Below are 24,285 nucleotides of genomic sequence, written 5' to 3' on the forward strand. Positions count from 1 at the left end.
TATAAATGGATGATGTAGGGAGCCCAGTAGTACGTCCAACTAGATTGATATCCTTTCCAAGATGTGGGGAAATTTTCTAAAACATGAGCAGAGAGAAGATGACAAATCGGCTTTCGTCTCTGCTTTATACAATGATGATAATAGATCAAGCAAACCTACTCCTATACATATTTCCACCATCACATGAGACATGTATGTATCAAAAAGTACTAGAGGGACATGAATTAAGATGCAAGCGAGATTGGTGGACGGAAAAGTTCATCTTTCATAGATTAGTCAAATGTATTCCAGATAGTAATCTCGGAAAGATACAAGAAATATCTCCGTGAAAGAACATGCAGCCATTTTCTTATACGTTGTTTCACAAAATGCAAGTAATTGTATACTTCAAGGACAAATTCAGCAGAGCGGTGAGACTATAAGTCATCACTTCAGAACGGTATTGAATGCTATCATTCAATTATCAACAAGATTGATAGAATTAGTGCCAATTAATATTCCTTTCAAAGTTTCGAGTAATTCCGAATCCATGCCGTACTTCAAGGTAAATATCTACTAGTAGTTCTCAAATGGCATTGTACTACTTATGTTCCTTGAAATCAAATTTGTAATTACCTTTTTTTTACATATAGGATTATATTGGTGCAATTGACGGAACACATTTCAATTACCATAGCTCCAAAGTTGTAAGATCCATATCGCAATCGAAAAGGAACATTGTCACATAGTTGCATGTGATTTTGACAATTGATTGGTTCATGTTAGTGCTGGATTAGAAGTTTCAACATCATATGCTCGGGTTCTAAGGATGCGCTGGAACACAATTTCTACGTATCTGAAGAGAATTTTTTTTAGTTGATGCAGGGTATGCAGATGCACTTAATTTCATTGCATCCTATCCAAATGTTAGGTACCATTTGTTGGATAAGCTCGAAGCAGCCAAAGGCCACAAAGTTCTCAAGAACTATTTAATCTTAGGTATTCGCAGCTCCGTAATCATGTCGAGCACATTATTGGTGTTGTGATTTCAATATAATGAAACATCCAATGATCCGATGTAAGATTTCTCTTACAATTCTGAGGAGAGAAGACAATCGGGCATGGAGCCTGGCTGCTTTGGATGGGGAAATATTTCGTATACAGCACATTAACACTAACCCTAATGATCTAAGCCTTTGATCTCCGGTTTATAAATGAGTTTTACAAAGTGATTATACGTTCCTTCCGGCATTTGAATTTTTTACTTCAGCTGACGGGTTGCACAGTTGGCACGTTGCCATGCCAACGCGATCACGCGCGCTCTTCGTCAGGTCGCCAAGTGCGGATTCAGGACAAGTTTACGGATAGCAAAGCTAACGGAACGGTACGATCTACGAAGGGCAATTCATGTGTTCATCAGCACAGTTTAACACAAATTCTCGCCAAAAATTGTGAAGTGTGTAATTTCAGCGCAGGTCAGGTGCAGTGGCAATTGCAACGCCGGAAATCAACAAGATGGCAGCCTCGCAGCCGCAGGCAACTGATTCCAGTGACAGGTTATTCCACTTTGAGGATTCAGATTACGACTTGCCACGCTCTCAGATTAGAGTTTGACCAGATTTTACAGTAAAACGCACAAGACCGATCCATACAGCAGCAGGAAACACGCTATCCTAAATTCTCAGATCCAGCGAAGACAGAAAGAGAAACAATGAAGGCCTCGCGACAGGGAAGGTCAGATCGAGCGATCCCGAACAAGGAGGGAGCAGCGCGGCGGTAGCGGCGGCATCACTTCCGGGCGGCGGCGGCGGCGGCAGGCGCGTCGCAGGAGAAGACCTGACGCGGGAGGCGCCACGCCTCGGCGGCCCCGAAACACATGTCGTCGAGAGCCTCGCTGCGGCACCACCGGCACCTGCTCCCCGCGCCGCTCGCCACGCACTCGCCCCGCGTCGCCAGATCCCGGCATGGCGCTGCCTCCGCCCGCCCGGCTCCGCCCTTGCCCGCCCCCGCTGCAGCAGCGGATGCCGCGACCACCGCCGCGCAGACCAGGAGCAGCGCGAGCAGGGTCGCAGATCTGGCCATGGCCGTGGCCATGGTCAATACCTTGCGGGAGTTGAGACGTGAGACGTCAGGGGTCAGACAGCCAGGAGTCTAGAATGTGAGGACCGCGACGCAGCTGCGCGTGGCACGGTGGGAAGGCAGGAAAGTGGGGAAGTTGTCGGGTCTTCTATCCCCGCAGCGGGCTTGACGAAACGTGAGCATCTGGCCCAGCCCGGCCTGGTATGTTGCGGTAGAAATCCAAAATAGGCAAAAAAAAAAAGAAAAAGAAAATATATTTATTAAAATAAATAACATACCGATGTACTTGTAAATTTAACCTCTGTATTTTAATTTAACATCTGTATTTAATATTTTAAACATAAAAAAATGAATTTTGGCATCTAAGACACCGAAAACGATGGACCCGACTTATATTCAGTATCTAAGGTAATATAGGTGCCGAATAAGATATTGTTCATCGTGTTCGTCACCTTAGATGCTGAAAACTATCTGTAGTAGGCACCTAAGGTATCGAATACGGTGTATAGTGCTGTATTCAGCACCTCAGGTGCCGAATAAAGATCGGGTCGTCGCGTCTTATCGTGTGTCATTTCGGGGCTGAATACAGTAGCATAACTTTGTTTTATTAGGTATAAGCGAATAAATAAAGAAAGAAACTTGATGAGAGACTGTGTATCATTTCATGTTATCTCTCTGCATATATTGTAGTACCTATTAGTGATAGTGCGGTTGAATAGAGTGCGGTAGCATAACTTGTTTTATTGGAGCACTTTGTTGGGAGGATACAAATTTTAACTTGTCGAACAATAATAGTTGTGAAGTATTATTATCATATAACCTCATATAAAAGTTATATACGTTGATAAACATTATATGAGATATAAGGTTTTTATCGCTGCATGAATGTACTCTAACCATAAAGAGACAACAATAATAAATGTTGACATATACGGTACGCCTAAAGACTAACTTAATAGTGTATTGCTGCTAAACCAAACATGCCTTAGAGAATGAAAATAGATATGGTTACAATAGATGCTCTCTATTGAGTGCTAGTAGGATATTTGCTCTTTTGCAGTGCATCAGGGACCTCCGCTTTAGCGCGATGGACCCTCTCTCACTTCCTTTCTCTCTCCACTTCGCGTGACTCAGCCGTGACACGCTCCTTCGCTGCCTTCCTCATACGCTCCTCCTCCTGATGTTTAAATCGTAGTTTCTCCTGTTGTTGCTTGTACTCCCAGTGTTCGTACACTTTCCTCCTCCATCGCATGCTCATATCAACCCACTGCCTCTGGTGCACATTTTGCTCCATATCCAGTCATTCCATGAAGTCACATATAGGTGGAGGAGACTGGACAAATGAAACAAGAGGAAGGATTAGTAAGATAGTGCATGAAATCATATGTAAATTGCTACATTAATGATTTATGTCGCTATACCGATGGATACTCGTACGGTCCATATCGAGGCTTGTCGTACTAGTAGTTGGCACTATGAAGAACCATATGCCATAAGTGTAGGAGATGTCCTGGGACTTACGAAGGCTACAAGGGCCGCCACAGAAGCACATCGGCGGTTGACCCTCTGGGGGATGAAAATCCCCTAATGTTTCTTGGATGTGCTTGGTGGAGTTGGGGAAGACATTGTAATTGAGAGAGCTGAGGAGGAGTGGTCTATCTATGAATGACGGTGGGGTTATATATGGTGACTAGGGCTGGTGCATGGACTGAGTGTATGGGCTTAGTTGGGGCTGGAGCATAGGATTTCCTGTTAAAGCTGAAAAAGTTGCGGCTTTGATGCTTGATAGATATTTTTTTGTTAAAGCTGTTGCTTGGTGTGGTCGTTTCATTTTGCAAAAGTTCAGCAATGAGTTATTGTTGCCTCTGCATGGATGCAAGAATCCTATGAAAGCATTCCCTGTGAAAGTTGTTGATTTTGAGTGGGTGTAGAAGTAACATAGGGGACAACATAATCATCTTCCGTGTTGCAGAACATGATGCCTCCTTGCAGGACGTACAAGTACACCTCATAGTGTTGTATAACTATAGCCTCGTCTGCATAATATACAATCACACAAATACTATGATTGGAGGTGGCACAAGAGTTTGAACAACATCAGTAGGTCAGCAGCCGACTGAGATTGGACCACTAGGATCTGGTTGAACTTTAGGATAGAGGTTATGTTTGGACTGGCTGGTCAGGCTTGGCATGTGGGTTTCATTATGATTTGTGAAGTATGATCTCAATTAGAAAAAACGGAAAATTCTAGATTAAAAATAGGAAATCCGAAAACGGTCAGGAAAACCCCATAACCATTTTCATTTTCACATTTTCTCTTGAAAATGGAATCGAAAATGGATGAGAAAATATAGAAAACGGATCGGAACGGAACGGAATTTATCCCGTCCGTTTTTATCCCTACTTTCGCCGCTAGATGCAGCCCACCGAAAGACTTCTCCGCTTGGATAGTCTTTTTTGTTTTATTTTTGTCTAAAAAAAGTCAAAGCTATTTAAACGGTTAGTTTTTTATCTCGGTTTTTAGTGGTTTTTTTGCTGACTAAGAAATCGGCCGTGGTTGAAATAAAATAAAATCTGAGAAGCATGCTAAGATGAGTTTTTCTAGCTTTTGGTGTACTAGAGAAGCTAAAAGTTTATTCTAAAAGCCAACAACCAAAATTCAACAGTCACAACAGCCTTCTCAGCTAGCCAGAAGCTCTAAAGTCATAGCATATCTAAACGGGGCCTTTGTCTGGTCTGGATGCAGCGCTATTTCAGTTTTTTATATACTTTTTCTTTACTATTTTCAAGAATACATGCTCGTTTGAAAAAATGGTAGGTACATGCTACCGTCGCGCCTTCAAGAATACATGAACGGGCGAGATCTTCTGGTCCCTAGCGATCAGTGCATTAAATACTGAAGAAAGTCACATCTCGCTCGTTCAGTGGGTGAGAACTTTATCTCGCTCGGTGAGTAGGCGAGATCTTCATCTCACCTGGTGAACAGGCGACACATTTGAATTGATTTAATTTACGGTAGAATATGTATATGCAAATTTTTTTCTAATATAACTTTTATATATGACAATTTGAAAAATATTGCACATTATTTCCATGAAAAGTGTTGGTTGTGCAAATAGTTATCCAGATGGCTTCACTGAGTGTTTAAATTTTCTTAATTTTGGTTTGATGTAATTTTATCGACATTTCATTATTTAGTTGATTTAAAAGTGTGTGAGTTATTTTTTTTAGTGAAGTAACATTTGGATGATACAAAATCTAATTTATTGGCTAATAGTAGTTGTGAAACACAATTATCATATAACTTGGTATAGAGGTTAGATATGTTGATAAATATTACTTGGGACATAATATTTATTGTTGTTGCGCGAATAAATCCTAAACATAAAGAGATGACAACAAATATTGGTATGATGAAGATGTTGATCTAGATGGTCCACATTCATCAGATTATTCAACTGAACCGACCAGTGAGACAGATGAGGGAAACAAACCTCTTCTCTAATTCAACAGATGGAACCGGATGATCTTTAGACTGATGAATCTTCTGAGTATAACATGTCGGATGATGAGAACGATACTTCTGTTGCCACGGACTGGAACAATCTCAACTTTAACAACCTTATGGTGAATGAGAGGAATCAGGTGCCCTGCGAGTATACACAGAATGATGTGACCGAGGGTGCTAGATATCATACCAATCAGGCCATAAAAGATGATGTGACTCAATATGCAGCGTCGCTTCGATGATAGTTTTATGTTATCAAGTCAAGCAAGAAGGAATATAATGTGAAGTGCACGAAAGAGAGTTGCCTTTGGCTGGTGCATGGCTTTAAGGGGAAGTGGGTTAAGTATTAGGAGGTATCGATTATGGTGGACCACAATTGCACAATGCACGATGGACACTTGCACGGCTTCAAGAACGAAGTGCTTTTTCGAGTCCGATTCCCATGGCACGAATCCGCTATATAAATAGATGATCTCATGCCCATATGTAGAACCAAACCACTAGCGTCAACCTCCATAACTCTGATGAAAATAGCGTCCAATCCTTTTCCAAGAAATACATGCCAAATACTACACCTAATGAGGTCAAAGTATCTATGTGCTGGTGTGGAGATATTTGTAAGGTGATGAAATCCTCCGAATTCTCTTATACCTATAGAAGGAGGTTTTTTATGTGCTGAAATTACAAGTACAACCCACTCCATAGAAGTACCAATGTTTGGCTCCCGCCGGCCAATAATAACTTCTTGCCATATTGCTAAAAAAATAACTAAGATTTACCATTTAATATTTTGGTATTTATTGCTGTCGTTGTCACCACTATATGACTTCTTACAGTGGCTGGATACTTAAGCAGTCGAAAGCGGATGTATCCCTCCTTCACACTGACCATCGCGCTGCTTGAAAGCGCTTCCATGAGATAGAAGCCAACGAGATGAGGGAGGCTACCCGTAAGCTCATTCAGAAGGAGTAGCAAAAGACGAGAGAGGAGCACAACCGCATGATGGCGGAGGCCCGTGAGGCGGAGAGGGAGAGAAAGCGCGAGAGGGCATGTTGAGCACGTGACGTAGGACCCAAAACAACGAGGAAGGAAAAATACCCACGTTGCAATCAGTAGATCAGATATTATAATCATGTTGTCTACATTCTCTAAGGTATGTTAGATTTAGACACGGTATTTATTTAGATTATAATGATCATGTATCGTACATACTAAATTAAAATTACGACGCACAGACACCTATTCTCCCATAAACTAAATTAATTCGATCAAAGCAAGGTCTTATCTGGTGAATAGGCGACATGTGTCACTCACAAGATTTTTTTATTCCCTGACAGCCAAAACCCACAAGGTATCACCCATTCATCTGGCTCGGCAAACTTCGATATATATATATTTGTAAAATTACACAGCGGTTTCAAAAAATTGCCTGTTCATCGGGCGACAATTCGGCCGAACGAATGATAGTAGTATATTATTGTAATTTTTTTGACGATGCTGTAATTTTGCAAACATTAAAATATAAAAATATATAAAAAATCAGAGTTTGTCAAAGAATAAAAACGTGGAGACGAATACACCGGGCCCATCTTTTCCGCGAGGGCCTGTTTGGACCGGAGTATCTCTTCGGAAAGTTTTGGATCTGTTTCAAAACCCAAACACCACCGAGTTCGAACACTACAAATGCGACTATCGATCACATCTCCACGCCACGTATCTGTTCCAGCGAGTAATTTTACTACCTGACGGCTTCCAACTTTTTGTTGGGTAACTTTCCCTCGAACCGTTGCCTAGAAGCAGAACGGCAGAGAAACAAGGCGTACACGGTCCATCTCGTCCTGCAGGCTGCAGGATAGTTTGAGCTAACGTTTCGTTTTCGCATATATCACTCTCGCCCGTCGTCTCCGTCGTCTACGGCCCTGACCTTATCCGCTTACTTGTTCTTCGTCGTGCTACCGGCAAGTATCCTCATGCATGGGTGCGATTCTTGACAAAAGATCTACGTGCTGCAGCTGCGTTGCAATTTGCAAAAGACGTCAGAGTGGGCTGAGCTATCAGACAGATTTCTTCTCGTAGCTGTACTGAAAATGTGTCTTTCGCTTCGGTTCGTCCATTGCATGTACCGGAAAGTCAGCACGCACTTTAATTATCTGGAAAGAATGCTTGCATTTTCATCTGATCATGGTGCGACAATGCAGGAAGGTAATATCTCTAACCAAGTAACAGGCCGTTTGAAACAAAGAAAATCAATGACATCTCGACCGGTGGGCGAGTAAGTGTAATTTGCTGGAAAGCCCATAGGCCTGAACTTGAAAACGTCCAATGGAAGAAGAACCTTCACGGGCGTACGTGGGCCCGTTGGAAAATCTGAATATCGTGCGGTCACAGTCAATGATTCTTCTTTCCCCTGCGAAAGGATTCAGGGAAAACCTTCCGTCCACATATGAGCCGATCGCAAGCTCAGAACTCACAGTTGCAGTATATGTTTATCCATAACGAAAAAGATCATGAAAGCGAGCATTTCTGACTGTGACCTTATACGCATCTGATGCTTTGGCAAACTTGTCGTCAATCGCGAGATGCATATGAGTATCCTTGCTGGCTTGTCCTATCATTGCGCGTTAATTCCGGAATGGAACAGTAGTGGCATTTCTTAGCTCTCATGGCGTTTCGCTACTCCACGGCCATGGGCAAGCATGGAGAAAGCCAGAACGAAAGAATGGTTTTTTGCTGGATTTTACGGTGCTTGCAGATTACAACGACTTCCGTGGCCACTCGTCGTTTTCTTTTCGTATTTTTGGTTGCCTTTTCAGGTATGAATCTTTAAGCTACCACACAAGGGCCACTTGTGGAGGACGGTGCAGCACGATAACATAAAAAATGGCAATGCGCCAGACCGAAACAGTAAGTTTTTTTCATGACATGATTCAGATTTGTCTGACATGGAAAATATGGAACACTGTTTCCTAATCAGCCATCAAGTGGCCAGTCCATCTATCCATATTCTATTTCGAGCTCCTCTCTTATATGAACACCGTAGCTGATTTGGATCCTGTAACCATTTTACGTCCTACGCCGACTACTCCCTATACGTGAAATGCATTCGCCAGAGACGTACGTACATCTGCTGGGCATCGTGTTCTTCAATTTTCATCGGCTCATCGCTGTTCAGCACTAAAACTTCTCTTTCTTTTTTAATTACATCATACGCCCTCTTGGTGTGCACCTGCGGTTCCCTAGAACCCGAATCACGGGCAGGTAGCGCTCGTGCCACCCGGTGCGAAAGGCAGAAGTCGAACCCCTGACCCGACCTCCCGCCACCTCGAGCGCTGCCAGCTACACTAAGTCTTCTCTTAATGTGTCACTTTCTTCTCATAATGCAGTAGGCCCCAAGAATTGACTACATTGTTGTTTAGCCGCCTGTGATTCGGCGAGAGGAAGCTAGCGAATTTTTAATATCTTTTTTCGAGGTTTAATATTTGGTTGCGTTCCAGTCTATTGTCTTCCCGTCCCGTCGTCCACTGGCAATACAATTTTTTAGTGCCATTGCGCTTGAACATTGTTTATGCGTCAGGAGCCGCGTTCTACGAGTTCATCTGTCTCTACAACGAGCTACTAGCCACCAGACCCGTCAACATCCACGAAGTTTTTCTGTCTGCATTTACTTCATGACCCAGTGCAGATTAAAGTTTTGCGATTGCGTGCATGATTAGTATCAAGATGGTTTTTGCTTTGATTTCACTACTGCCGCCGTAAAAGCAACGCTGCACCAAACAGGTTCAGATTTGGGCCGTGACGAGTCACATTTCCCCCTCTATCGAGCAACTCCGTACATAGCCGCTGCCTGATCGAATACCGAACCAAGCATCTTGCCGGTGAGCCATCAGCTCGCATGTATCGAATACGCTTTTCGTGGCCCCTCTTGCGATTGCTCTACTTTAGGTCGAGTCATGCACTAGCTAGCGCTGTCCTGATTTCGTCACACAACCAGAGAGCGGGAACAACAGCACGCATTACGCCATTACGTACGTGACAACGAAAGAAAACGGGAAGGCAAGAGAGTCCACTCCACTCCACTCCTAATTCTGGTGAAGCGATGTGCAACTTCGCATGTACAACGTGGGGCCGCACCAGAATCACCCGGTTCGGGATCCCCAGCCACGCACGGCACTGCCACCGCAGCTCAAGGCGGGGCAACGGGGCTATAAAAGGGCAAAGGCACGGGAAATCACGCGCGCGCGGGTGCGCCCGAAAGGGAACAAACAAACAGCCCCGCGAAAACGCAGCCGGATAAGGGCACGCGCGAGGACAACCGGGCGGATAGGCACAAGCCGCCTCGCCCCCGTTTTTTACCCCGCGGACGTGAACACGGGCAGATTTGCAGCGGCGGCGCACGGGCACGGCGGGACGCGTTCTTATCCACACCGACGCGGCAGGCCGTAGCGGCGCGGAGCCAACCGGGCCAGACCAGTAGGCCACGCGGCCGAAGAGATGCGGGTGACTTCCTTGTCCCTGTCGACCGCCCCGATCAAGCCTTCATCCTCCCGTCCCTATCCCTCCTCGCCTCCCCACCTCAACGCGACCATCCCCGGCCATCACACATCACCAACCCGCTCCCTCCTGTCCTCCCCCCCCCCCCCCTTCTTCTCGGCTTTAATTCGCTTCGAGTTCCGATTCGCGAGCCCTAGGGATCCTTTGTGACGCTGCGCATGGAGATCTCGTTTGAGGCGTGGGAGGGCGTGCAGCGGCACGGCCAGGACCTCGCGGACCGCCTCGCGCAGGGCTTCACGGGCCTGCTCCAGGCGCCGCCGCAGTTCCCCTGGCCGCCGTCGCCGCACAAGCGGATGCCCTTCGAGATCGACCTCCCCGTCGTCCCTTTCTACGCCAGCCGCGGCGGCGGCGCCCCAGGGAAGGAGTTCCCCTTCCCCACCGCGGCCGTCTCCTCGGTCATCGACATCGGCGGGAGGCTCGGGCAGGCCGGCGCCGAGCTCGGGGCGTCCTTCGGTGGGGCCGTTCAGCACGTTGTAAGGCAGCTGCCCGTGCCGTTCCGGAACGGCCAGATCGTGCGGCGCAAGCTTCCGCCGCCGCAGGCGCCGCCGCCGCAGGCCTCGGTTGGTGAGGGGGCGGTGGGGCTCGCCGTCGAGAGGGCTGTGGATAGGTGCCCCCTCGAGGCGGCGGCGGCGGCAGCAGCCGCAGCGACTGGGAGCGCCGCCGCGTCGAGCGTCAGTGGTGTTGCTGGTGGCGATGACTTGGATGAGGAGGACGAGGGTTTCGGCTGCGAGATTGGGACTTTTGGGAACTTTAAGAAGTCAAAGGTACGACTCAGCTCGTGGTTCTATTATGGATTTTGACCCGTCGTGAAGTTTTCATCTCGTATTCTCAATTCAACCTTAATTTAGGGTTCCTGCTGCTACACTAACTAAAACTGAAGTTTCTGGTCTAGCAAAGGTAGGATTTGTCTTGATATGCAACTGGTTTAAACATGTCTCTAACGAATTCTCGTAAGGTCATCCATGTTGCTTGGAGGACTTTGGAACTGAGTTATGATGTACTTCACTGTTCCTCTTTCAAATGTTACATCCTCTGGAAGGGATCTCAAATTCTAATTTATAGATTGAAGCCATGCCTTCACATCTGCTGTTAAATGATCTTTTTTTTGTCTATAGATTAAATTTATTGCTTACACAACCTCACACGACAACTCACGTACAACCTGGAGATCACCTTGATGCACTTGGATGGTCAGGAATCAGATGGCTTAAACACATGGTTGTACAGGACTTGTACGTCCAGTGTTGTACGTGAAGTATTTTGAACTAACCAATTTTACTGGACATTAAGTAGATGTGTTTTACCTGTCAATTTGGGGTCATGTTATATTGACCCACATGACACAATAGAGTACTTACCTTTTCCCTTGATGATTATTTAGGGTACTGTAAATATCTCAGCAATGTACAATACAAGGAGTCACGACATTGAGAGTTCTGTTGTTGCGCGTGGAGGCCTTTGGAGGCTAGAGGCATCACGCTGTGGTTCAACTTCTGGAAATGATACATCACCCCTTTACCTTATTCAGTTGGGGCCTCTACTATTTGTTCGAGACTCTACGCTTCTCTTGCCTGTTCATCTATCAAAGCAACACCTGCTTTGGTATGGTTATGATCGCAAGGTACTCATATCCTTTCTATTGCCTTCTCCCTAAGCATGAACTCGTTACAAGCTTATTATAGTTGTTTATCTATTATTTTGAATTGCACTTGTGTTGAGTGGTCCTTTCTTTTGGTATTTGATCATTAAAATATCTTATGCTCCTCTATCTATATATGGAGAAGTTATGGTCTTTATTATTTGTGGTCCTCAAAGCAAGTTACTGGTGGGTTTGCTTAAGCTTATGTAGATCAAATTTTGCCAGTGCATGTGTATGACAAGGTAAATTTCAGATATTATCTTATGACCTTGTGATTAAGGTGGCTGTTTTATTAATTTTAAAGTTACAAATTTTCAAAATAAGCATCATGCACATATCTCAATGCTAATCTAACAACTGACTTATTTTTAACATACTAAACAACAACTTACTAGTAGCTCGATTTATAAATATGTGCACGTGTGCCCTCTTGCCTATGTTTGCTAATATTTTGTCCTTTTACATTACTAAAAATGATATTCTATTACAGAATGGAGTTCATTCCCTCTGTCCAGCTATATGGTCAAAACATAGGAGATGGTTGATGATGTCGATGATGTGTCTCAATCCAGTAGCTTGTGTAAGTGTCACTTATTAGTCTCTTCAGTTCATGAATACATTCTGAATCTCATATGTTAAGTGTTGATATTGGTGATGTTTTCTGATTTTTATCAAGTATGAGAACACATTTTAGATATTGATGTTGATATTGGTGCACTTGTGTTGATGTTGATATTGGTGCAGAGAGATTATTTGTTGTCACCAGTGTGTTACATTAAGATAGTAAGAGTCAAAGAAATTGACTGAACGATCTTTTGGGAATGATCTTCCTTGTTGTGATTTACAATATTACTTGATATAACTTCTCCTTAGTTTTTTTTTTGGTGTGTGTGTGTGTGTGTGTGCATTTGAAGCTAGTAACACTTTCTGTTGCAGTCCTTTATGGATCTGCAGTTCCCAAATGGGCAACTAACTTATGTTGCTGGTGAGGGAATATCAGCTAGTGGTTTTCTTCCATTATTTGGTGGGTTGCTTCAAGCTCATGGGAAATATCCTGGAGAAACAAGAGTTAACTTTTCTTGCAAGGTTAGTATTTTTAATATATATTTTCTATATTAATCAAATGTGGTATCAATAACTTTTAGTTTACGCACTACGTAAATTGCATTATATCAATGCGAGATTATCCTGCAAGGTTGCAGGCCCTGGTATTTGTGAACAAGTTGTGCTAGTACCTATGCAGTATGAAACAATGGTGGTATGCATTAAATGTTTGACCAGTAATTACTCTATATTGTAGTCAACCATTAATCAGTGTCTGTTTGGAAATAGTACTGTGATGTTTATTGGTCATATCACAACTTTGTTAATGGGGATGCTCCGCATGCTCATATGTGTCCCAATTGTGTATGAGTTCATTTTATCATATTAACTAGCCACTTGCTTGAGCATACATGTCGACCTGTATTTAATTTGAGTTACAATCTGATTCTTTTCTCCCTCTTCTTTATAGAATAAGCATGGCACAACGTTCACTCCTATGTTTCAATGGCCCGACACGTCTGTTTCATTTGGAGTTACTCAAGCCTTAGCATGGAAAAGATATGGTCTTATGGTGAGACCCAGCATACAAGTCAGGTATTTTACTTCAAACATTTGGACAGCTCTGCAGCATTTTATGTTCGACAACTTTGCAGAATTTTATGTTGGTACCTATTATTGTAACAATTTATCAATAGTTTTGAGTGAGTGGCAACTGCTTTGCGCCTTCTCTGTCATCCTTGTTCATTGGATGCTTAATTTGACTTTGATCAGTGAATATCTCTGATTATTGTGGTTATCCATTGCTAGTGATAATGCTTGATAAATACTGTTGGACAGAATTTCAGCAGAAATGGTGCTGATCCGTAGCGCATGCATTGTTAGTGTTTATTTATTTTTACTAAGTAAAACAGTTATGTGCTAATTTCCGAGAGAGTGTATGGGGCTTTTATTGTTGGCTGAAAGAGGTTCTAACATTTATTGGATGCCATTGGCTGTAAGAGATTTTGTTATATGCTCACATTGCGTTGGTAAGTTATTTTGTCCTAATCGTTATGGGCCTGTGGGGCACATAGTGTTGTATTTTTGTTGGTTCCTTGTGAGATTGTCAGATGCAAGTTTCATTGTTTGTCACTGTAGTCCTACGTATCCTTGCCTTCTCTGTTTTGACACCCTTGTTCATGGCATTCTATTGGCAGTGTGTGCCCTACGTTTGGAGGAAGTAATCCTGGGGTACACGCAGAAGTTGCCCATTCATTGAAGGAGGAATTGAATTTAATGTGTGGCCTCTCTTGCTCAAGACATCCATCAGCTTTTACTGCTCTCGCTGTAAGCTATCCTTGCCCAAACATATCTGCTTGGTTCTTTCTAGTTTGGCTCTAACTGAATCTACACACCGCAGATTGGGCGATCTAAGTGGAATGGTCAAGTGGGCAGTTCTGGAGTGGTAATCACCTTGGAAACACCTCTTAATAACATTGGAAGGCCATCGTTATCTGTTCAATTGAACGGCGGTTTTGAGTTGTGATGTGACTCCTACGCTGAAACTGTGCATACCAGTGTATATATCGTCATCACTAATGTCCATGCTCCATAGTCGTGGAGATAGCTGCTGAGCTGATCAACCTAGAAAGTGTATGTGGAAGCGGGTTGCTGCTCATTTTTTGTCACCATAGGTCTCAATTTGGCAAATCAGCTGCTATGTTACCTGTGCGGGCAGAGAAGTCAACTGCTCTGTTACCCATTCAGCCATCCTGGAAGAGATGGTGATACTTGCAGTTAAGCTCATCTTTTTGGAAGTTCATATAAAGGAAAGCTGTGAGCTCTGTGACCTGCGACTCTGTGTCAGTGGGCATCTACGTAGTCATGCAAGATGATGGTCATCAAGAAGCTTATTCTTTTGGTGCAAGACTGACAACACTTGTAGCAATACTTGAACATTGTTGCTACCCAATTGTCTGCCATCTGTATTGCTTGTGTTGGGTTTTATTACCATCACAGCTGTCTTGCATTCTTGAATGTTGAGACAAACTAATTGGTGTGTTTTTTGCTGCACTGCAATCTTGTATTCTTCAACATGTAATGATCAATGAATGGAAAACGAGCTTGGAGTCTTGGATCAGTCTGATGCAACTGAAATCTCCTCTTTTTCAATTGTCTTAGTTAAATGCTCATGCGTTGTAATTGGAGAAAAAAAATTCACGAGGTAGTATAGTTGTTTCGATGACCTTGATTAACAAAGGCAAACTGCACACCGCATGTGATAAGCTAATGAAATTAAAAAGTTGCTCTACATCAACAATAAATGTACCATTCCTTTTATAACCCAATTGATCACCAGAAAGGGCAGAATCTTGAATGCTTTACAATGGGAAGAGAAGAAATTCAGGACAAACAAGCATGTCGTGTTCTGATCTTGTGTCTCTGGATGACGAGATAAGAAGCCGAACGAGATTAGGAAGCTGGACGTCCAAAGGAACGTCGACTAACCATTTCCGTGCGTTGAAGTACGTTTTGATGGCAGAGATGACTACACAAGTACATGTCGGCCGATGCAGATGGAGAAGTCGACGAAGGCAAAGACGACTCTAGCGACATTGGTAGCCTGTAATAACTCCGACAACTGTTTCACCCGCCTTTAGAAGGGAGTCACATCCTAGTCAGAGATGCTACAGTGATCACGAATAGACGGTCAGAATTTCAGTGATACAGTACTGCTACTTTTGCAACTTCTACCAATTTTTAAGTCCTCACAAAAACTTCAAAAAATATGAAAAAATTCACTAATATTCTTATAATATGATTTAATAATTTATAAAATTATTTTCCACCCTAAGTTATAAGGATAAAAAAGTGAGTTACTTTGTAATGCATCAATTGAGTTATTAATAAATAGGTATTACAAAATAACTCACTTTTTCAACTTATAACCTAGAGCGAGAGATAATTTTATAAATTATTAAATCATATTAGAGGAATATTAGTGAATTTTTTCAGATTTTTTGGAATTTTGTGATGATTTAAAAATTGATAGTTACAAAAGCACCACCTTTTGAAGAATTTTAGTTTGAATTCTACATAAGATTTTTATTAATATAGTTAAAATGAGTTGCTTATCAATTATAGAGCATATAAAAATTGGACGCATTCTTTTACGGCTTTTTTAGCTCATGGTTACTGTTCACAAAAGGGTTTGAACAGTGTTTGGATGACAAATAGGCTAGAAATTCTGGTAGAGTGGCATTTGGGTACCGGATAGCGAAAAATCAATTGCCCCTTAGAAGAGACGCAGTAGAAGTTGAAGCTCTACCGCCGGCAACTTTTGTGGTGCTATGAACCTCGTCGCCGCCGCCGTTGAACCACCGAATATCTTTTGAATCTAGCATTTAATTAGCCCACTTTTATTATTGACAATTCCAATGTCTACTTTTGATTAGGATTGATGGAAAAATAATATTCTCAATGTAATACAACATATCTCTCTCAATAAATGGATGTAATACATTTGAGTTTGCACCCGAGCATAATAAATTGGGTGTCATATCAAGCTATACGATTTTTGCAAGCAAAATCAAGACGTTAACAGCAACACTTATTCTTCTGCCGCTTCAAATTAACCTCAGATTTCAGCATGTGAAGCCTGAACAGCTTATATCATAGCAACTCTGTTTTCCTTCTGGCATCGCTGGGTGCAGCAGTGGCATAAGAACAGGATACTGACCGGATTACAAATTCTGAAGAACAGGAACTCAACATCTGGAGAGGCTCTATTTATAGGGAGCATTAGCTCTACTTGGTCACTGGCCCAATCTATGCCTTTCCAGCAGTAGAACTCGACAAGCTTCAGAGCTCTGGCCATCCCAAGCAGAAAGGTCAGAAACCCAAACTGGCACTCTTCCCCTCCAAAATTCTCAAAGACCACTCTGTTAATGGAATGTTCAATGCACTGAATAGAATTTGTGATGTCCCATTCTTCAACATTAACCCACCGGGAAATGGACCGCTTATCAGGCTGCACAGATCAAACGTGATGAACAAATAATCAGGACAGAGCCACCACTGCTGAAACACTAGTGAGGTTAAGCAGCTGTGCACAACTGACGCGATGATGATTACCTCAACATGGAGCACCTCAAGACAAGGGAAACATTTGAGCAATTGAGCAACGAAGACGGTGTACCCCTTCTCAGAGAAGGGCAGTTGGATGGCCAAAGTCTTGACACTGCGCATCAGTGTCCTGAGTTGCACGATCCCTCCCTGCCATATGCAGAGCATGCCATCAAAATTCAGAAGTCAAAACAATCCCAGAGCAATATCATATCGACCAGCAGAAGAGGAAAGCACTACATCAAACACGGTGTCATGCAGCACGAGTGGGCGGACGGTGATCCCAAGATACCCCAGAACCTGCAGCTTGGGCGCGAAAACGATCTTCACCTTCGCGTTGCCGCTCGGCAGACCGATCCCCACCAATTCTTCGAGGTTTGGTGCGTCTTCGACGACGAGCTCTTTCAAGTCGCCGAAGTCGCCGTACAGGCGGGCCAGGCTCTTGGACCGGAGACATATCTTGTCCACTCCGATGATGTTCTTGAGCTTCACGCACTCCAGGGATGCGCAGTGGGACAGGATCGCCTGCAAGGAGTGCTGGGACATGTTCACATTGGAAAAATCGAGTGTCCTGAGGGCAGGGAGCGGCGGAGCCCGCGCCAGCCCGGCGTCGGGAAATCTGCAGCAGTACACTTTGAGTGTTTCGAGGGAGGCGAGCTGGAGGAGGGACCCTGGGAGGGTCGGCTTGGGGGTAGTGTAGAACATGTCGACGTTGAGTTCTCGCACGCCGTGGAGCGCGAGGGCGCGGAACCAGCGGTGGACGACGCCCAGGCGGCCGGCGAAGCCCCGCCCGTACATGACGAAGCGGAAGCTGCGGATGCGGACGTGCGGCCGGGCCGCGAGGATGCCGGTGACCGCGCGGATGAGCCACTCGCAGCCGCGGCCTTCCTCAGGCGGGAACGGCTGGCACGCGTTGAAGTCCAGGAGGGATTGGTCGAACAGGGAGCGCCACCGCGACGAGAGAACCGCCGTCCGCCCGGCGTCGCGGAGGGGAAGGTAGGAGAGGACGGACAGCAGGACGGCGTCCGGGAGCTCGCTGATTCGGTCCCTGCCGTCCTCGGCCGCCCGATCGGCAACGCCAACCCCATCGCCGCCACCGGGCTCCGCGCGAGCGCGTTTGGCCGGCATGCCGCTGAATTCCTGGTCGTCGGCGTCGACGGCTCGGAGCGTCGGGGGTGGCGAAGGGGGCGGGCCGTCGGGGTACGGGTTCGAGCCGCCCGACGAACCCGGCGGCCACTCCGACGCGACGATCTGACCCCGCAGCGACGAGGTAACTGAGGCGGAAGGCGAAGGGTTCACGCAACACATGCCTGTTCGGTTCGCATATGTGGCGGCGTCTGAGGGAAGCAATCGGCCGTCCTTTGGCTTACTGTTACATCAATACATCTATACTCTAATAGAAATAGATGAGTTATGATAAATTCTAATAATCTCTATTATATATCTTACTTGATCAAACTATTAACCATTAAAATTGATCCATTATCTCCTCACTCTCAATTATTTAGAAATTTATAATTAATTTAAAAACCTATAATTAATAAGCATATTAAAAAGTATTAATATATCGTTATTTCCTTTTATCTATACGGATACATCCTCCGTTTTTTATCTTTCAATTATTTTTCTTTAAATTTTTTGACTTGTTATAATATTATTAATTTTACATGCGAAATACGTTAGTGATTACTAATATATACAATGTGAAGGGTAGAAGTTAGGATTGGTAAAAGATGTCTTTTCCCAATTGACAAGGTAATTGCTAATTGCAGTTAGAATTGCCCATAACAAATGACGATTCCGCACAATTGTGCACGTGTCACACTGAGTGGGAGATCAAGGTTGGACACTGGACAGGCATACAAGTGTACAATTTTCATGAAAGTTTTATACGAGTGTACAGTCCTTTCACAAGAATTAGAGTTAAGCGAGCTGAGCCAAACTTAAAAATGAAACATAGGTTATCAGCCACCTGAAGTATTTGCGCTAGTCATTTGGCCCCTACACATGCTTGTTTGAATAGAAGTGGGTTGGGCCAAATCCTTTAGAATTAGAAGGGCAATAAACTATTTAACAACAACTTTTCATCATTTCTTATCTCTCTATTCACCGCAAAAACCAATATTAATCATTCTCCACCGAACACCACGCAATATCATCTCTATCACCCTTCCTCATTAGTAGTGGATGGCCAAGCGAGGCAACCATAACATGGAAGCTCGAGCAAACGAGGAAGCAAAGGCATAACATGGAAGCTCGTCAAAAATTCAAAAATGGACAACATATCAGATCATATTTATAAAAATAGATAATATGATGTTGTATTAACAAATATAACAAGTGTATTTAATTTACCGAAATCAAGTTTTCTACACACGGTGTGCTGAAAACATAAAAAACAAATAGTATTCGACACACGATATGCTGAATTAAGGAAAACCTCAAGCGTATTCAGCATACCATGTGCCAAATACACCTAGATGCCCTGTATTCAGCATATGGCTTGCCAAATGCAGGCAACAATACTGTATTCGGCACACCATATGCTGAAAACGGCATGCTCCTTGTCCTGTCTGTCGACCGGCTCTCTCTCGTGTTGAGTGCAACGTGTTTTTGTCGGTCAGCTCCCTCTGCCATAATTCAATGAAAGCACACTCGATTATATCGATCCACCGGCCTGCAATAATGAAGATGCATGCAGGATTGTTATAATTCGGTAAAATCATAGCTCGACTATATCGATCGACAGACTTGCAATAATGGAGATGCATGCATACAGGATTGCAGATGCATTATTGATTGCAGGATTGCTTGATCATGCAAGCTCTTGTTTTCAAAATACATTTAGGAAGCTGTAGCATTTCAAATTATTGGTTGGTTATTTGGGTAATTCTACCCCCACACATTGCCAAATTAGTGTTTCTTTTACACAAAGGAATGTATTCTTTTTCATGTGTGGTCACAATGGATGGATGTAGCCAAATTTGTCAAATTTACATTTATTAGTGTTTATACTTCTAAAATAAATATGAATATTCCATCACAACCGTTTACTTCGTAGAGAATTTATTCATCTTTAACATGAATGAACAAAGTTGGTTAAATGTTAGTTTCCATCTCGATCAACCGATGAAACTTCGACATAGTCTATTGGAATGAGGACCTGTCGATGTATCAGGAACCAGGGGTCCCCGAATCCCGAGGCCATACCAGCCATCCGTCACATGGCGCCATCCCTCGGGGTCTCTCCTGTAGGATGAGAAAAAGATCAAGTCACGGGAGAAGACGCTCGGGGCCATAGTCGGTGGCCCCCGAGTACCCCAGTTCCCCGATGTTCCACGGAATCCAAGTACCGGGTAGAAAATGCTCGGGGAAGTGTACGGTCACCCCGAGCACCCTAGTCCCCCGACGACCAGGAGAGCTAAGTTCCGGGAGAGAGTGCTCGGGGCTGCAGCTCGGTTCCCCGAGGGTCCGTACAAGAGTGCTCGGGAGAGAGTGCTCGGGGAGGTGAACAGTACCCTCGAGCACTCGGTACCCCGAGGACAAGGAAAGGCATTGTCAGAAGAGAGTGCTGGGGAGGTGAACAGTACCCCCGAGCACTCGGTACCCCGACGACCCAGAAAGGCCCCCGAGGGGCCCACCGATGAGATGTCAACCAGTCAAAGGTCCGAGGCCGCATTTAATGCGCGTGCGTGGCCTGTCACCTCCAACTGCTCCCGCGGCGCTCAGCGTCAGTTCCTGCCATATTTTGGCAGAGAGGCGTGGGGTTATTAATTGCACGGGTCCCGTCCCGTGCCATCCGGCCTGTCTCGGGATAACGTCGTAATGACCAAGGCGTTCCGTCTGTCGCGCTGCGGTGGCAGGGGAACAAGACAGGACGGGCACGCCGGGCTGCTCTGCGGCTGCCAGGTGGGCCTTCTCCACGGCGCCCGCTGCCAGGGCATTTATTGTGACGGATGACCGGGCGTGCGATGCATTTTTCACCCCCGGTCACTTCGCCCAGAGGAAATGATGACGCCCTTTCCATTTATGGCGTCTCGGAACTCGTGCCCCCTCCTTCCGTTCGGGGCATGTCGCGGCCGGCGGGTACTTAAAGCAATCGGCGGCACAGAAGCAGGAGGTAGCGGATGACCAAGGGAAAAAGACACACAAGAAAGAGCACAGCCGAAGAAGACGGTTAGGGGTAACGGATAGATAAGAACACAGTGAAAGAGAACACTGTGAGGAAGGCTGAGCCCAGTCCCAGCCGAAGAACAAGGAGCCTCAAGCTCTTAGATAGACCAACATTCTTGTAACTAGCAACGTCCTTGAGGGACTTCCTCAGGACAGTTATAGTATCCATACAGGAATAGGGTATTACGCCCCCGTGCAGCCCGAACCTGTCTAAATTCCGGTGCATTTACTTCTTCTTGCGCTAGGTCAACACCCCCACCACCGGCCGTTGCATTCATTCTCATTTATTTCTCCGACGAACGTATTCAGGATCATCCCCCCGACCGAATCTCTAAAAAGGGGTCTCTCAGGATCCCTGCGACTGGAGTTAATCCTCCGACAGGACCCCAAATCAAAGAGGAATGAATATATTGGTTTAGGGTCGCTATCGTTCTACGTGATATGTGAGGGAAGTTCTATATTTTTGGTTTAAATTTCAAGCGCTCAACACTTTCTCTGTCTCATGATCTAATTGCATTGCGTTGTGATCGTGCCTTTGCCCAAAGTTGATGTCAAAGGACAAAAAGATTGCAAGAGATTGCTTAAGCCACAAATAATACCATCATATGTATAGTGCATAGTTGTTGAATACCTATATCATCTCAAGATGGCGGTGGAAAATGGTGATGCAAATTAGCGGAAGAATGCTGCTAGGGTAAGATAGTTGTTGTCTCCGAGGTGGTGATGAGAAGTTGTAAGGATAGTTACAAGCAAATCCACCATCATTTTCAAGGTCATCAGTGTCCTCCGGAGATGGAGGTCTCGGAGGGAGGGGGTCATTGTGGCATGAAATCATCATCATCGTTGTCATCTTGAGCTATCACGGTAGGAGCATATTCTATTTTCTTGTTGGTTATATACCATCTCGATATGGTGCGTGAACGTCCTCTTACAATGTTCCTTGAATCTTCTCATGTATTGCTGTTGGATGTTGAGGCATTGGTGACATGAAATCATCATTCTCATCACTTTCTGGTTGAATAGTAGAGGGTGCACCTGTGCCCCTTAGATTCACTGATCTTCGTCGTCTTCTACACGAACTAGGCATCAAACCCCCACCGAATAGCATATACATCACCAAGAAGTTTGGGATATCTTTGTTGATAACCTGCACGTCTTTCATGAATACCTAACGCAAAACAGGAGCATTCAAATCAATAGAAAAAAGATAAGTAGGGTGACCAAATAGAAAATAAAGAACTTGAATGTGGGATACATACTGGTCAGGCAATATTACTATCCTTCTTTGCCTCCTAGAGAAACCTAGCACAGACGTGGCCACACCCCAGCTGATCCCCATCCACATGGCCTCATCCTGCGATGTCACTCGGGTTTTTTGCGCACATGTCTCATCGCATTCATAAACCAGACCACTTTTGGCGCATGCAAGGGGCAGAGGTGCCAGACCTGAAGCAAAACTGTGCATAACCCCGTCAGACACATCACCATTAGCTGAAGGGCCCGTGGCAACGCCTTGGCTGATCCCCGTCCACATATCGTCATCCTGCGGTGGCACCTGGTTTTTTTGTGCATGTGTCTCGTCACATTTATGAGCCAAGCCCCTTTCAACGCATGCAAGAATCATGGGTACAAGATCCCAAGAGAGACTGTGCATGACCCCTTCAGACGCACTGCCGTTACTACATGCCATCCAGTACTTATATCGAGAATAATAAAAATATCTTACCTTCACGCACGACCCCTGCAATGACAGTTCAAGTGGCAAGAAGACTCATCATCAGAGAAGTTGAAGGGTTTACTCCTGCTTCCTCATTGACTCTGGAACATGGTGCCTCTGCTAGCATCTCAACGACCTTCGGCTCTCACATTATCGACACCTCCGAGTCTTACCGCTTCCATCAGGCTCCGAAATCATCGCTTAAGATTATTACTGAGAGACTCCTCTATGGATTGAAGCTATGTCATGAGATATCCTGACTACGATGTCGGGCTGGAGCTAGTTCCATTTACATACACTCACGCCTTCTCACCTCGGGCTAGCGAATGAGGTGATACTGTTGGAAGAAATACCCTAGCCCGCAGACATTGCTAAAAGGTCACCACTAGGAGCTCCTCTGGAGCCCTTGGGCTCTAGATCCAAAGGAGGAAGTCTGGCTTCCGAAGGTCGTAGGCCCCTCTAGCTATTGTCCCCCAAGACATGAGAAGAAGTCATCCTTTGATGGAGGTTGAGGGTCATCTCTGAGGACTCCCGACGCCTAGTCTCGTTGGCCTCTCGGAGCCACAGCCTCCTGGAGCTACAGTCTCCCATAACCTGAGCCTCCCAGAGCCCTGGCTTCCCGAAGGCCCCTGTCTCTCGGAGCCTAGGTGGGCTCCCGAGAGCTCACAGGAAGGGACCATCATACCTTAAAAAAGATCAACCAAAACGGACTCACCAGTCGCCCTCCACTTGTCAGGAGGTGACATACATTTAATGCGATGTAAGTAGAGGCTATCATGACATCTTCACAGTGCGCTGCCGCAATAGTCGACTGACAAAATACCACGCCTTTAGAGCCACTTACATCACTGTATCACCATAGTAGTTAATATCTTCTAAGTTAAGGGCAAAGGTATCCACCTAGACCCGTGTTGTGTGATTCAACTGGCTCTAGGCCCATGTCATATTGCGATATTTGTATCGCTATAAGGGTATACCTGTGTCGGTGAATCAGGAACCAGGGGTCCCTGAATCACGAGGCCAGGCCAGCAATCAGCCACGTGGCGCCCTCCCGCGGGGATCATCTTCGCGAGGTACGAAAAGACTAAGTCCCGGGAGAGGGCGCTCGGGGTCATGAACAGTGGTCTCCAAGCACCCGGGTTCCCCGATGATCTGCGAAGACCAAGTGACCGGGAAGAGAGTGCTTGGGGTCATGAACAGTGGCCTCCGAGCACCCAAGTCCCCCGACGATCAGAGAAGCCGAGTACCGGGAAGGGTGTGCTCGGGGTTGCGAACAGTGGCCCCCGAGCACCCGAGTACCCTGAGGACCCAAGGAAGGTAATTCCGGGAGAGAGTGCTCGGGGCTGCGAGCAGCGGCCCCCGAGCACTTGGTTCCCCGAGGATCCGAACAGTCGATTCCGGGAGAGAGTGCTCGGGGCCATGAACAGTGGCTCCCGAGCACTCGGTTCCCCGAGGACCAAGAGAAGGTGTTTTCGGGAGAGAGTACTCGGG

General features: G+C 45.2%; 3 protein-coding genes across 4 annotated transcripts; 1 reads left to right on the forward strand and 2 right to left on the reverse strand.

Moving 5' to 3' along the window:
* Window positions 1-1,523: 1,523 nt before the first annotated feature.
* LOC133910072 (uncharacterized) lies at window positions 1,524-2,156 on the reverse strand. The gene has a single exon (XM_062352592.1). It carries the CDS (start codon window positions 2,071-2,073, stop codon window positions 1,768-1,770), a length of 306 nt encoding a protein of 101 aa, XP_062208576.1. The 5' UTR covers window positions 2,074-2,156; the 3' UTR covers window positions 1,524-1,767.
* Window positions 2,157-9,789: 7,633 nt separating this feature from the next.
* On the forward strand, window positions 9,790-14,919 carry LOC133908648 (uncharacterized). 2 transcript variants are annotated; one of them, XM_062350764.1, is made up of 7 exons: window positions 9,791-10,881; window positions 11,499-11,738; window positions 12,247-12,336; window positions 12,693-12,842; window positions 13,270-13,394; window positions 13,997-14,126; window positions 14,200-14,919. In XM_062350764.1, the coding sequence occupies exons 1-7, from the start codon at window positions 10,276-10,278 to the stop codon at window positions 14,323-14,325; spliced, it is 1,467 nt and encodes a 488-aa protein (XP_062206748.1). In that variant the 5' UTR covers window positions 9,791-10,275; the 3' UTR covers window positions 14,326-14,919. The 2 variants fall into 2 exon arrangements, with proteins under 2 accessions (XP_062206749.1, XP_062206748.1); XM_062350765.1 differs by lacking the exon at window positions 12,693-12,842 and having other exon boundaries at window positions 9,790-10,881.
* Window positions 14,920-16,196: 1,277 nt separating this feature from the next.
* Window positions 16,197-18,253, reverse strand: LOC133908649 (FBD-associated F-box protein At4g10400-like). Its single transcript, XM_062350766.1, has 3 exons — window positions 17,145-18,253; window positions 16,914-17,054; window positions 16,197-16,809 (listed from the first exon to the last, which is right to left on the reverse strand). Exons 1-3 carry the CDS (start codon window positions 18,210-18,212, stop codon window positions 16,447-16,449), a joined length of 1,572 nt encoding a protein of 523 aa, XP_062206750.1. The 5' UTR covers window positions 18,213-18,253; the 3' UTR covers window positions 16,197-16,446.
* Window positions 18,254-24,285: the final 6,032 nt, after the last annotated feature.

This window comes from Phragmites australis, chromosome 2 (genome assembly GCF_958298935.1).
Source record: "Phragmites australis chromosome 2, lpPhrAust1.1, whole genome shotgun sequence".
Classification (NCBI taxonomy): Eukaryota; Viridiplantae; Streptophyta; class Magnoliopsida; order Poales; family Poaceae; genus Phragmites; species Phragmites australis.

Bases quoted from the DNA above. Each gene is read 5' to 3' on its own strand.
- LOC133910072 (XM_062352592.1), bottom strand. From the start codon at position 2,073: ATGGCCACGGCCATGGCCAGATCTGCGACCCTGCTCGCGCTGCTCCTG.
- LOC133908648 (XM_062350764.1), top strand. From the start codon at position 10,276: ATGGAGATCTCGTTTGAGGCGTGGGAGGGCGTGCAGCGGCACGGCCAG. The intron at 11,739-12,246 runs GTACTCATATCC...ATTCTATTACAG, and splicing joins GGTATGGTTATGATCGCAAG to AATGGAGTTCATTCCCTCTG. The intron at 12,337-12,692 runs GTAAGTGTCACT...TTTCTGTTGCAG, and splicing joins GTCTCAATCCAGTAGCTTGT to TCCTTTATGGATCTGCAGTT.
- LOC133908649 (XM_062350766.1), bottom strand. From the start codon at position 18,212: ATGTGTTGCGTGAACCCTTCGCCTTCCGCCTCAGTTACCTCGTCGCTG. The intron at 17,055-17,144 runs GTAGTGCTTTCC...TGCATATGGCAG, and splicing joins TGCATGACACCGTGTTTGAT to GGAGGGATCGTGCAACTCAG. The intron at 16,810-16,913 runs GTAATCATCATC...TGATCTGTGCAG, and splicing joins TTGAGGTGCTCCATGTTGAG to CCTGATAAGCGGTCCATTTC.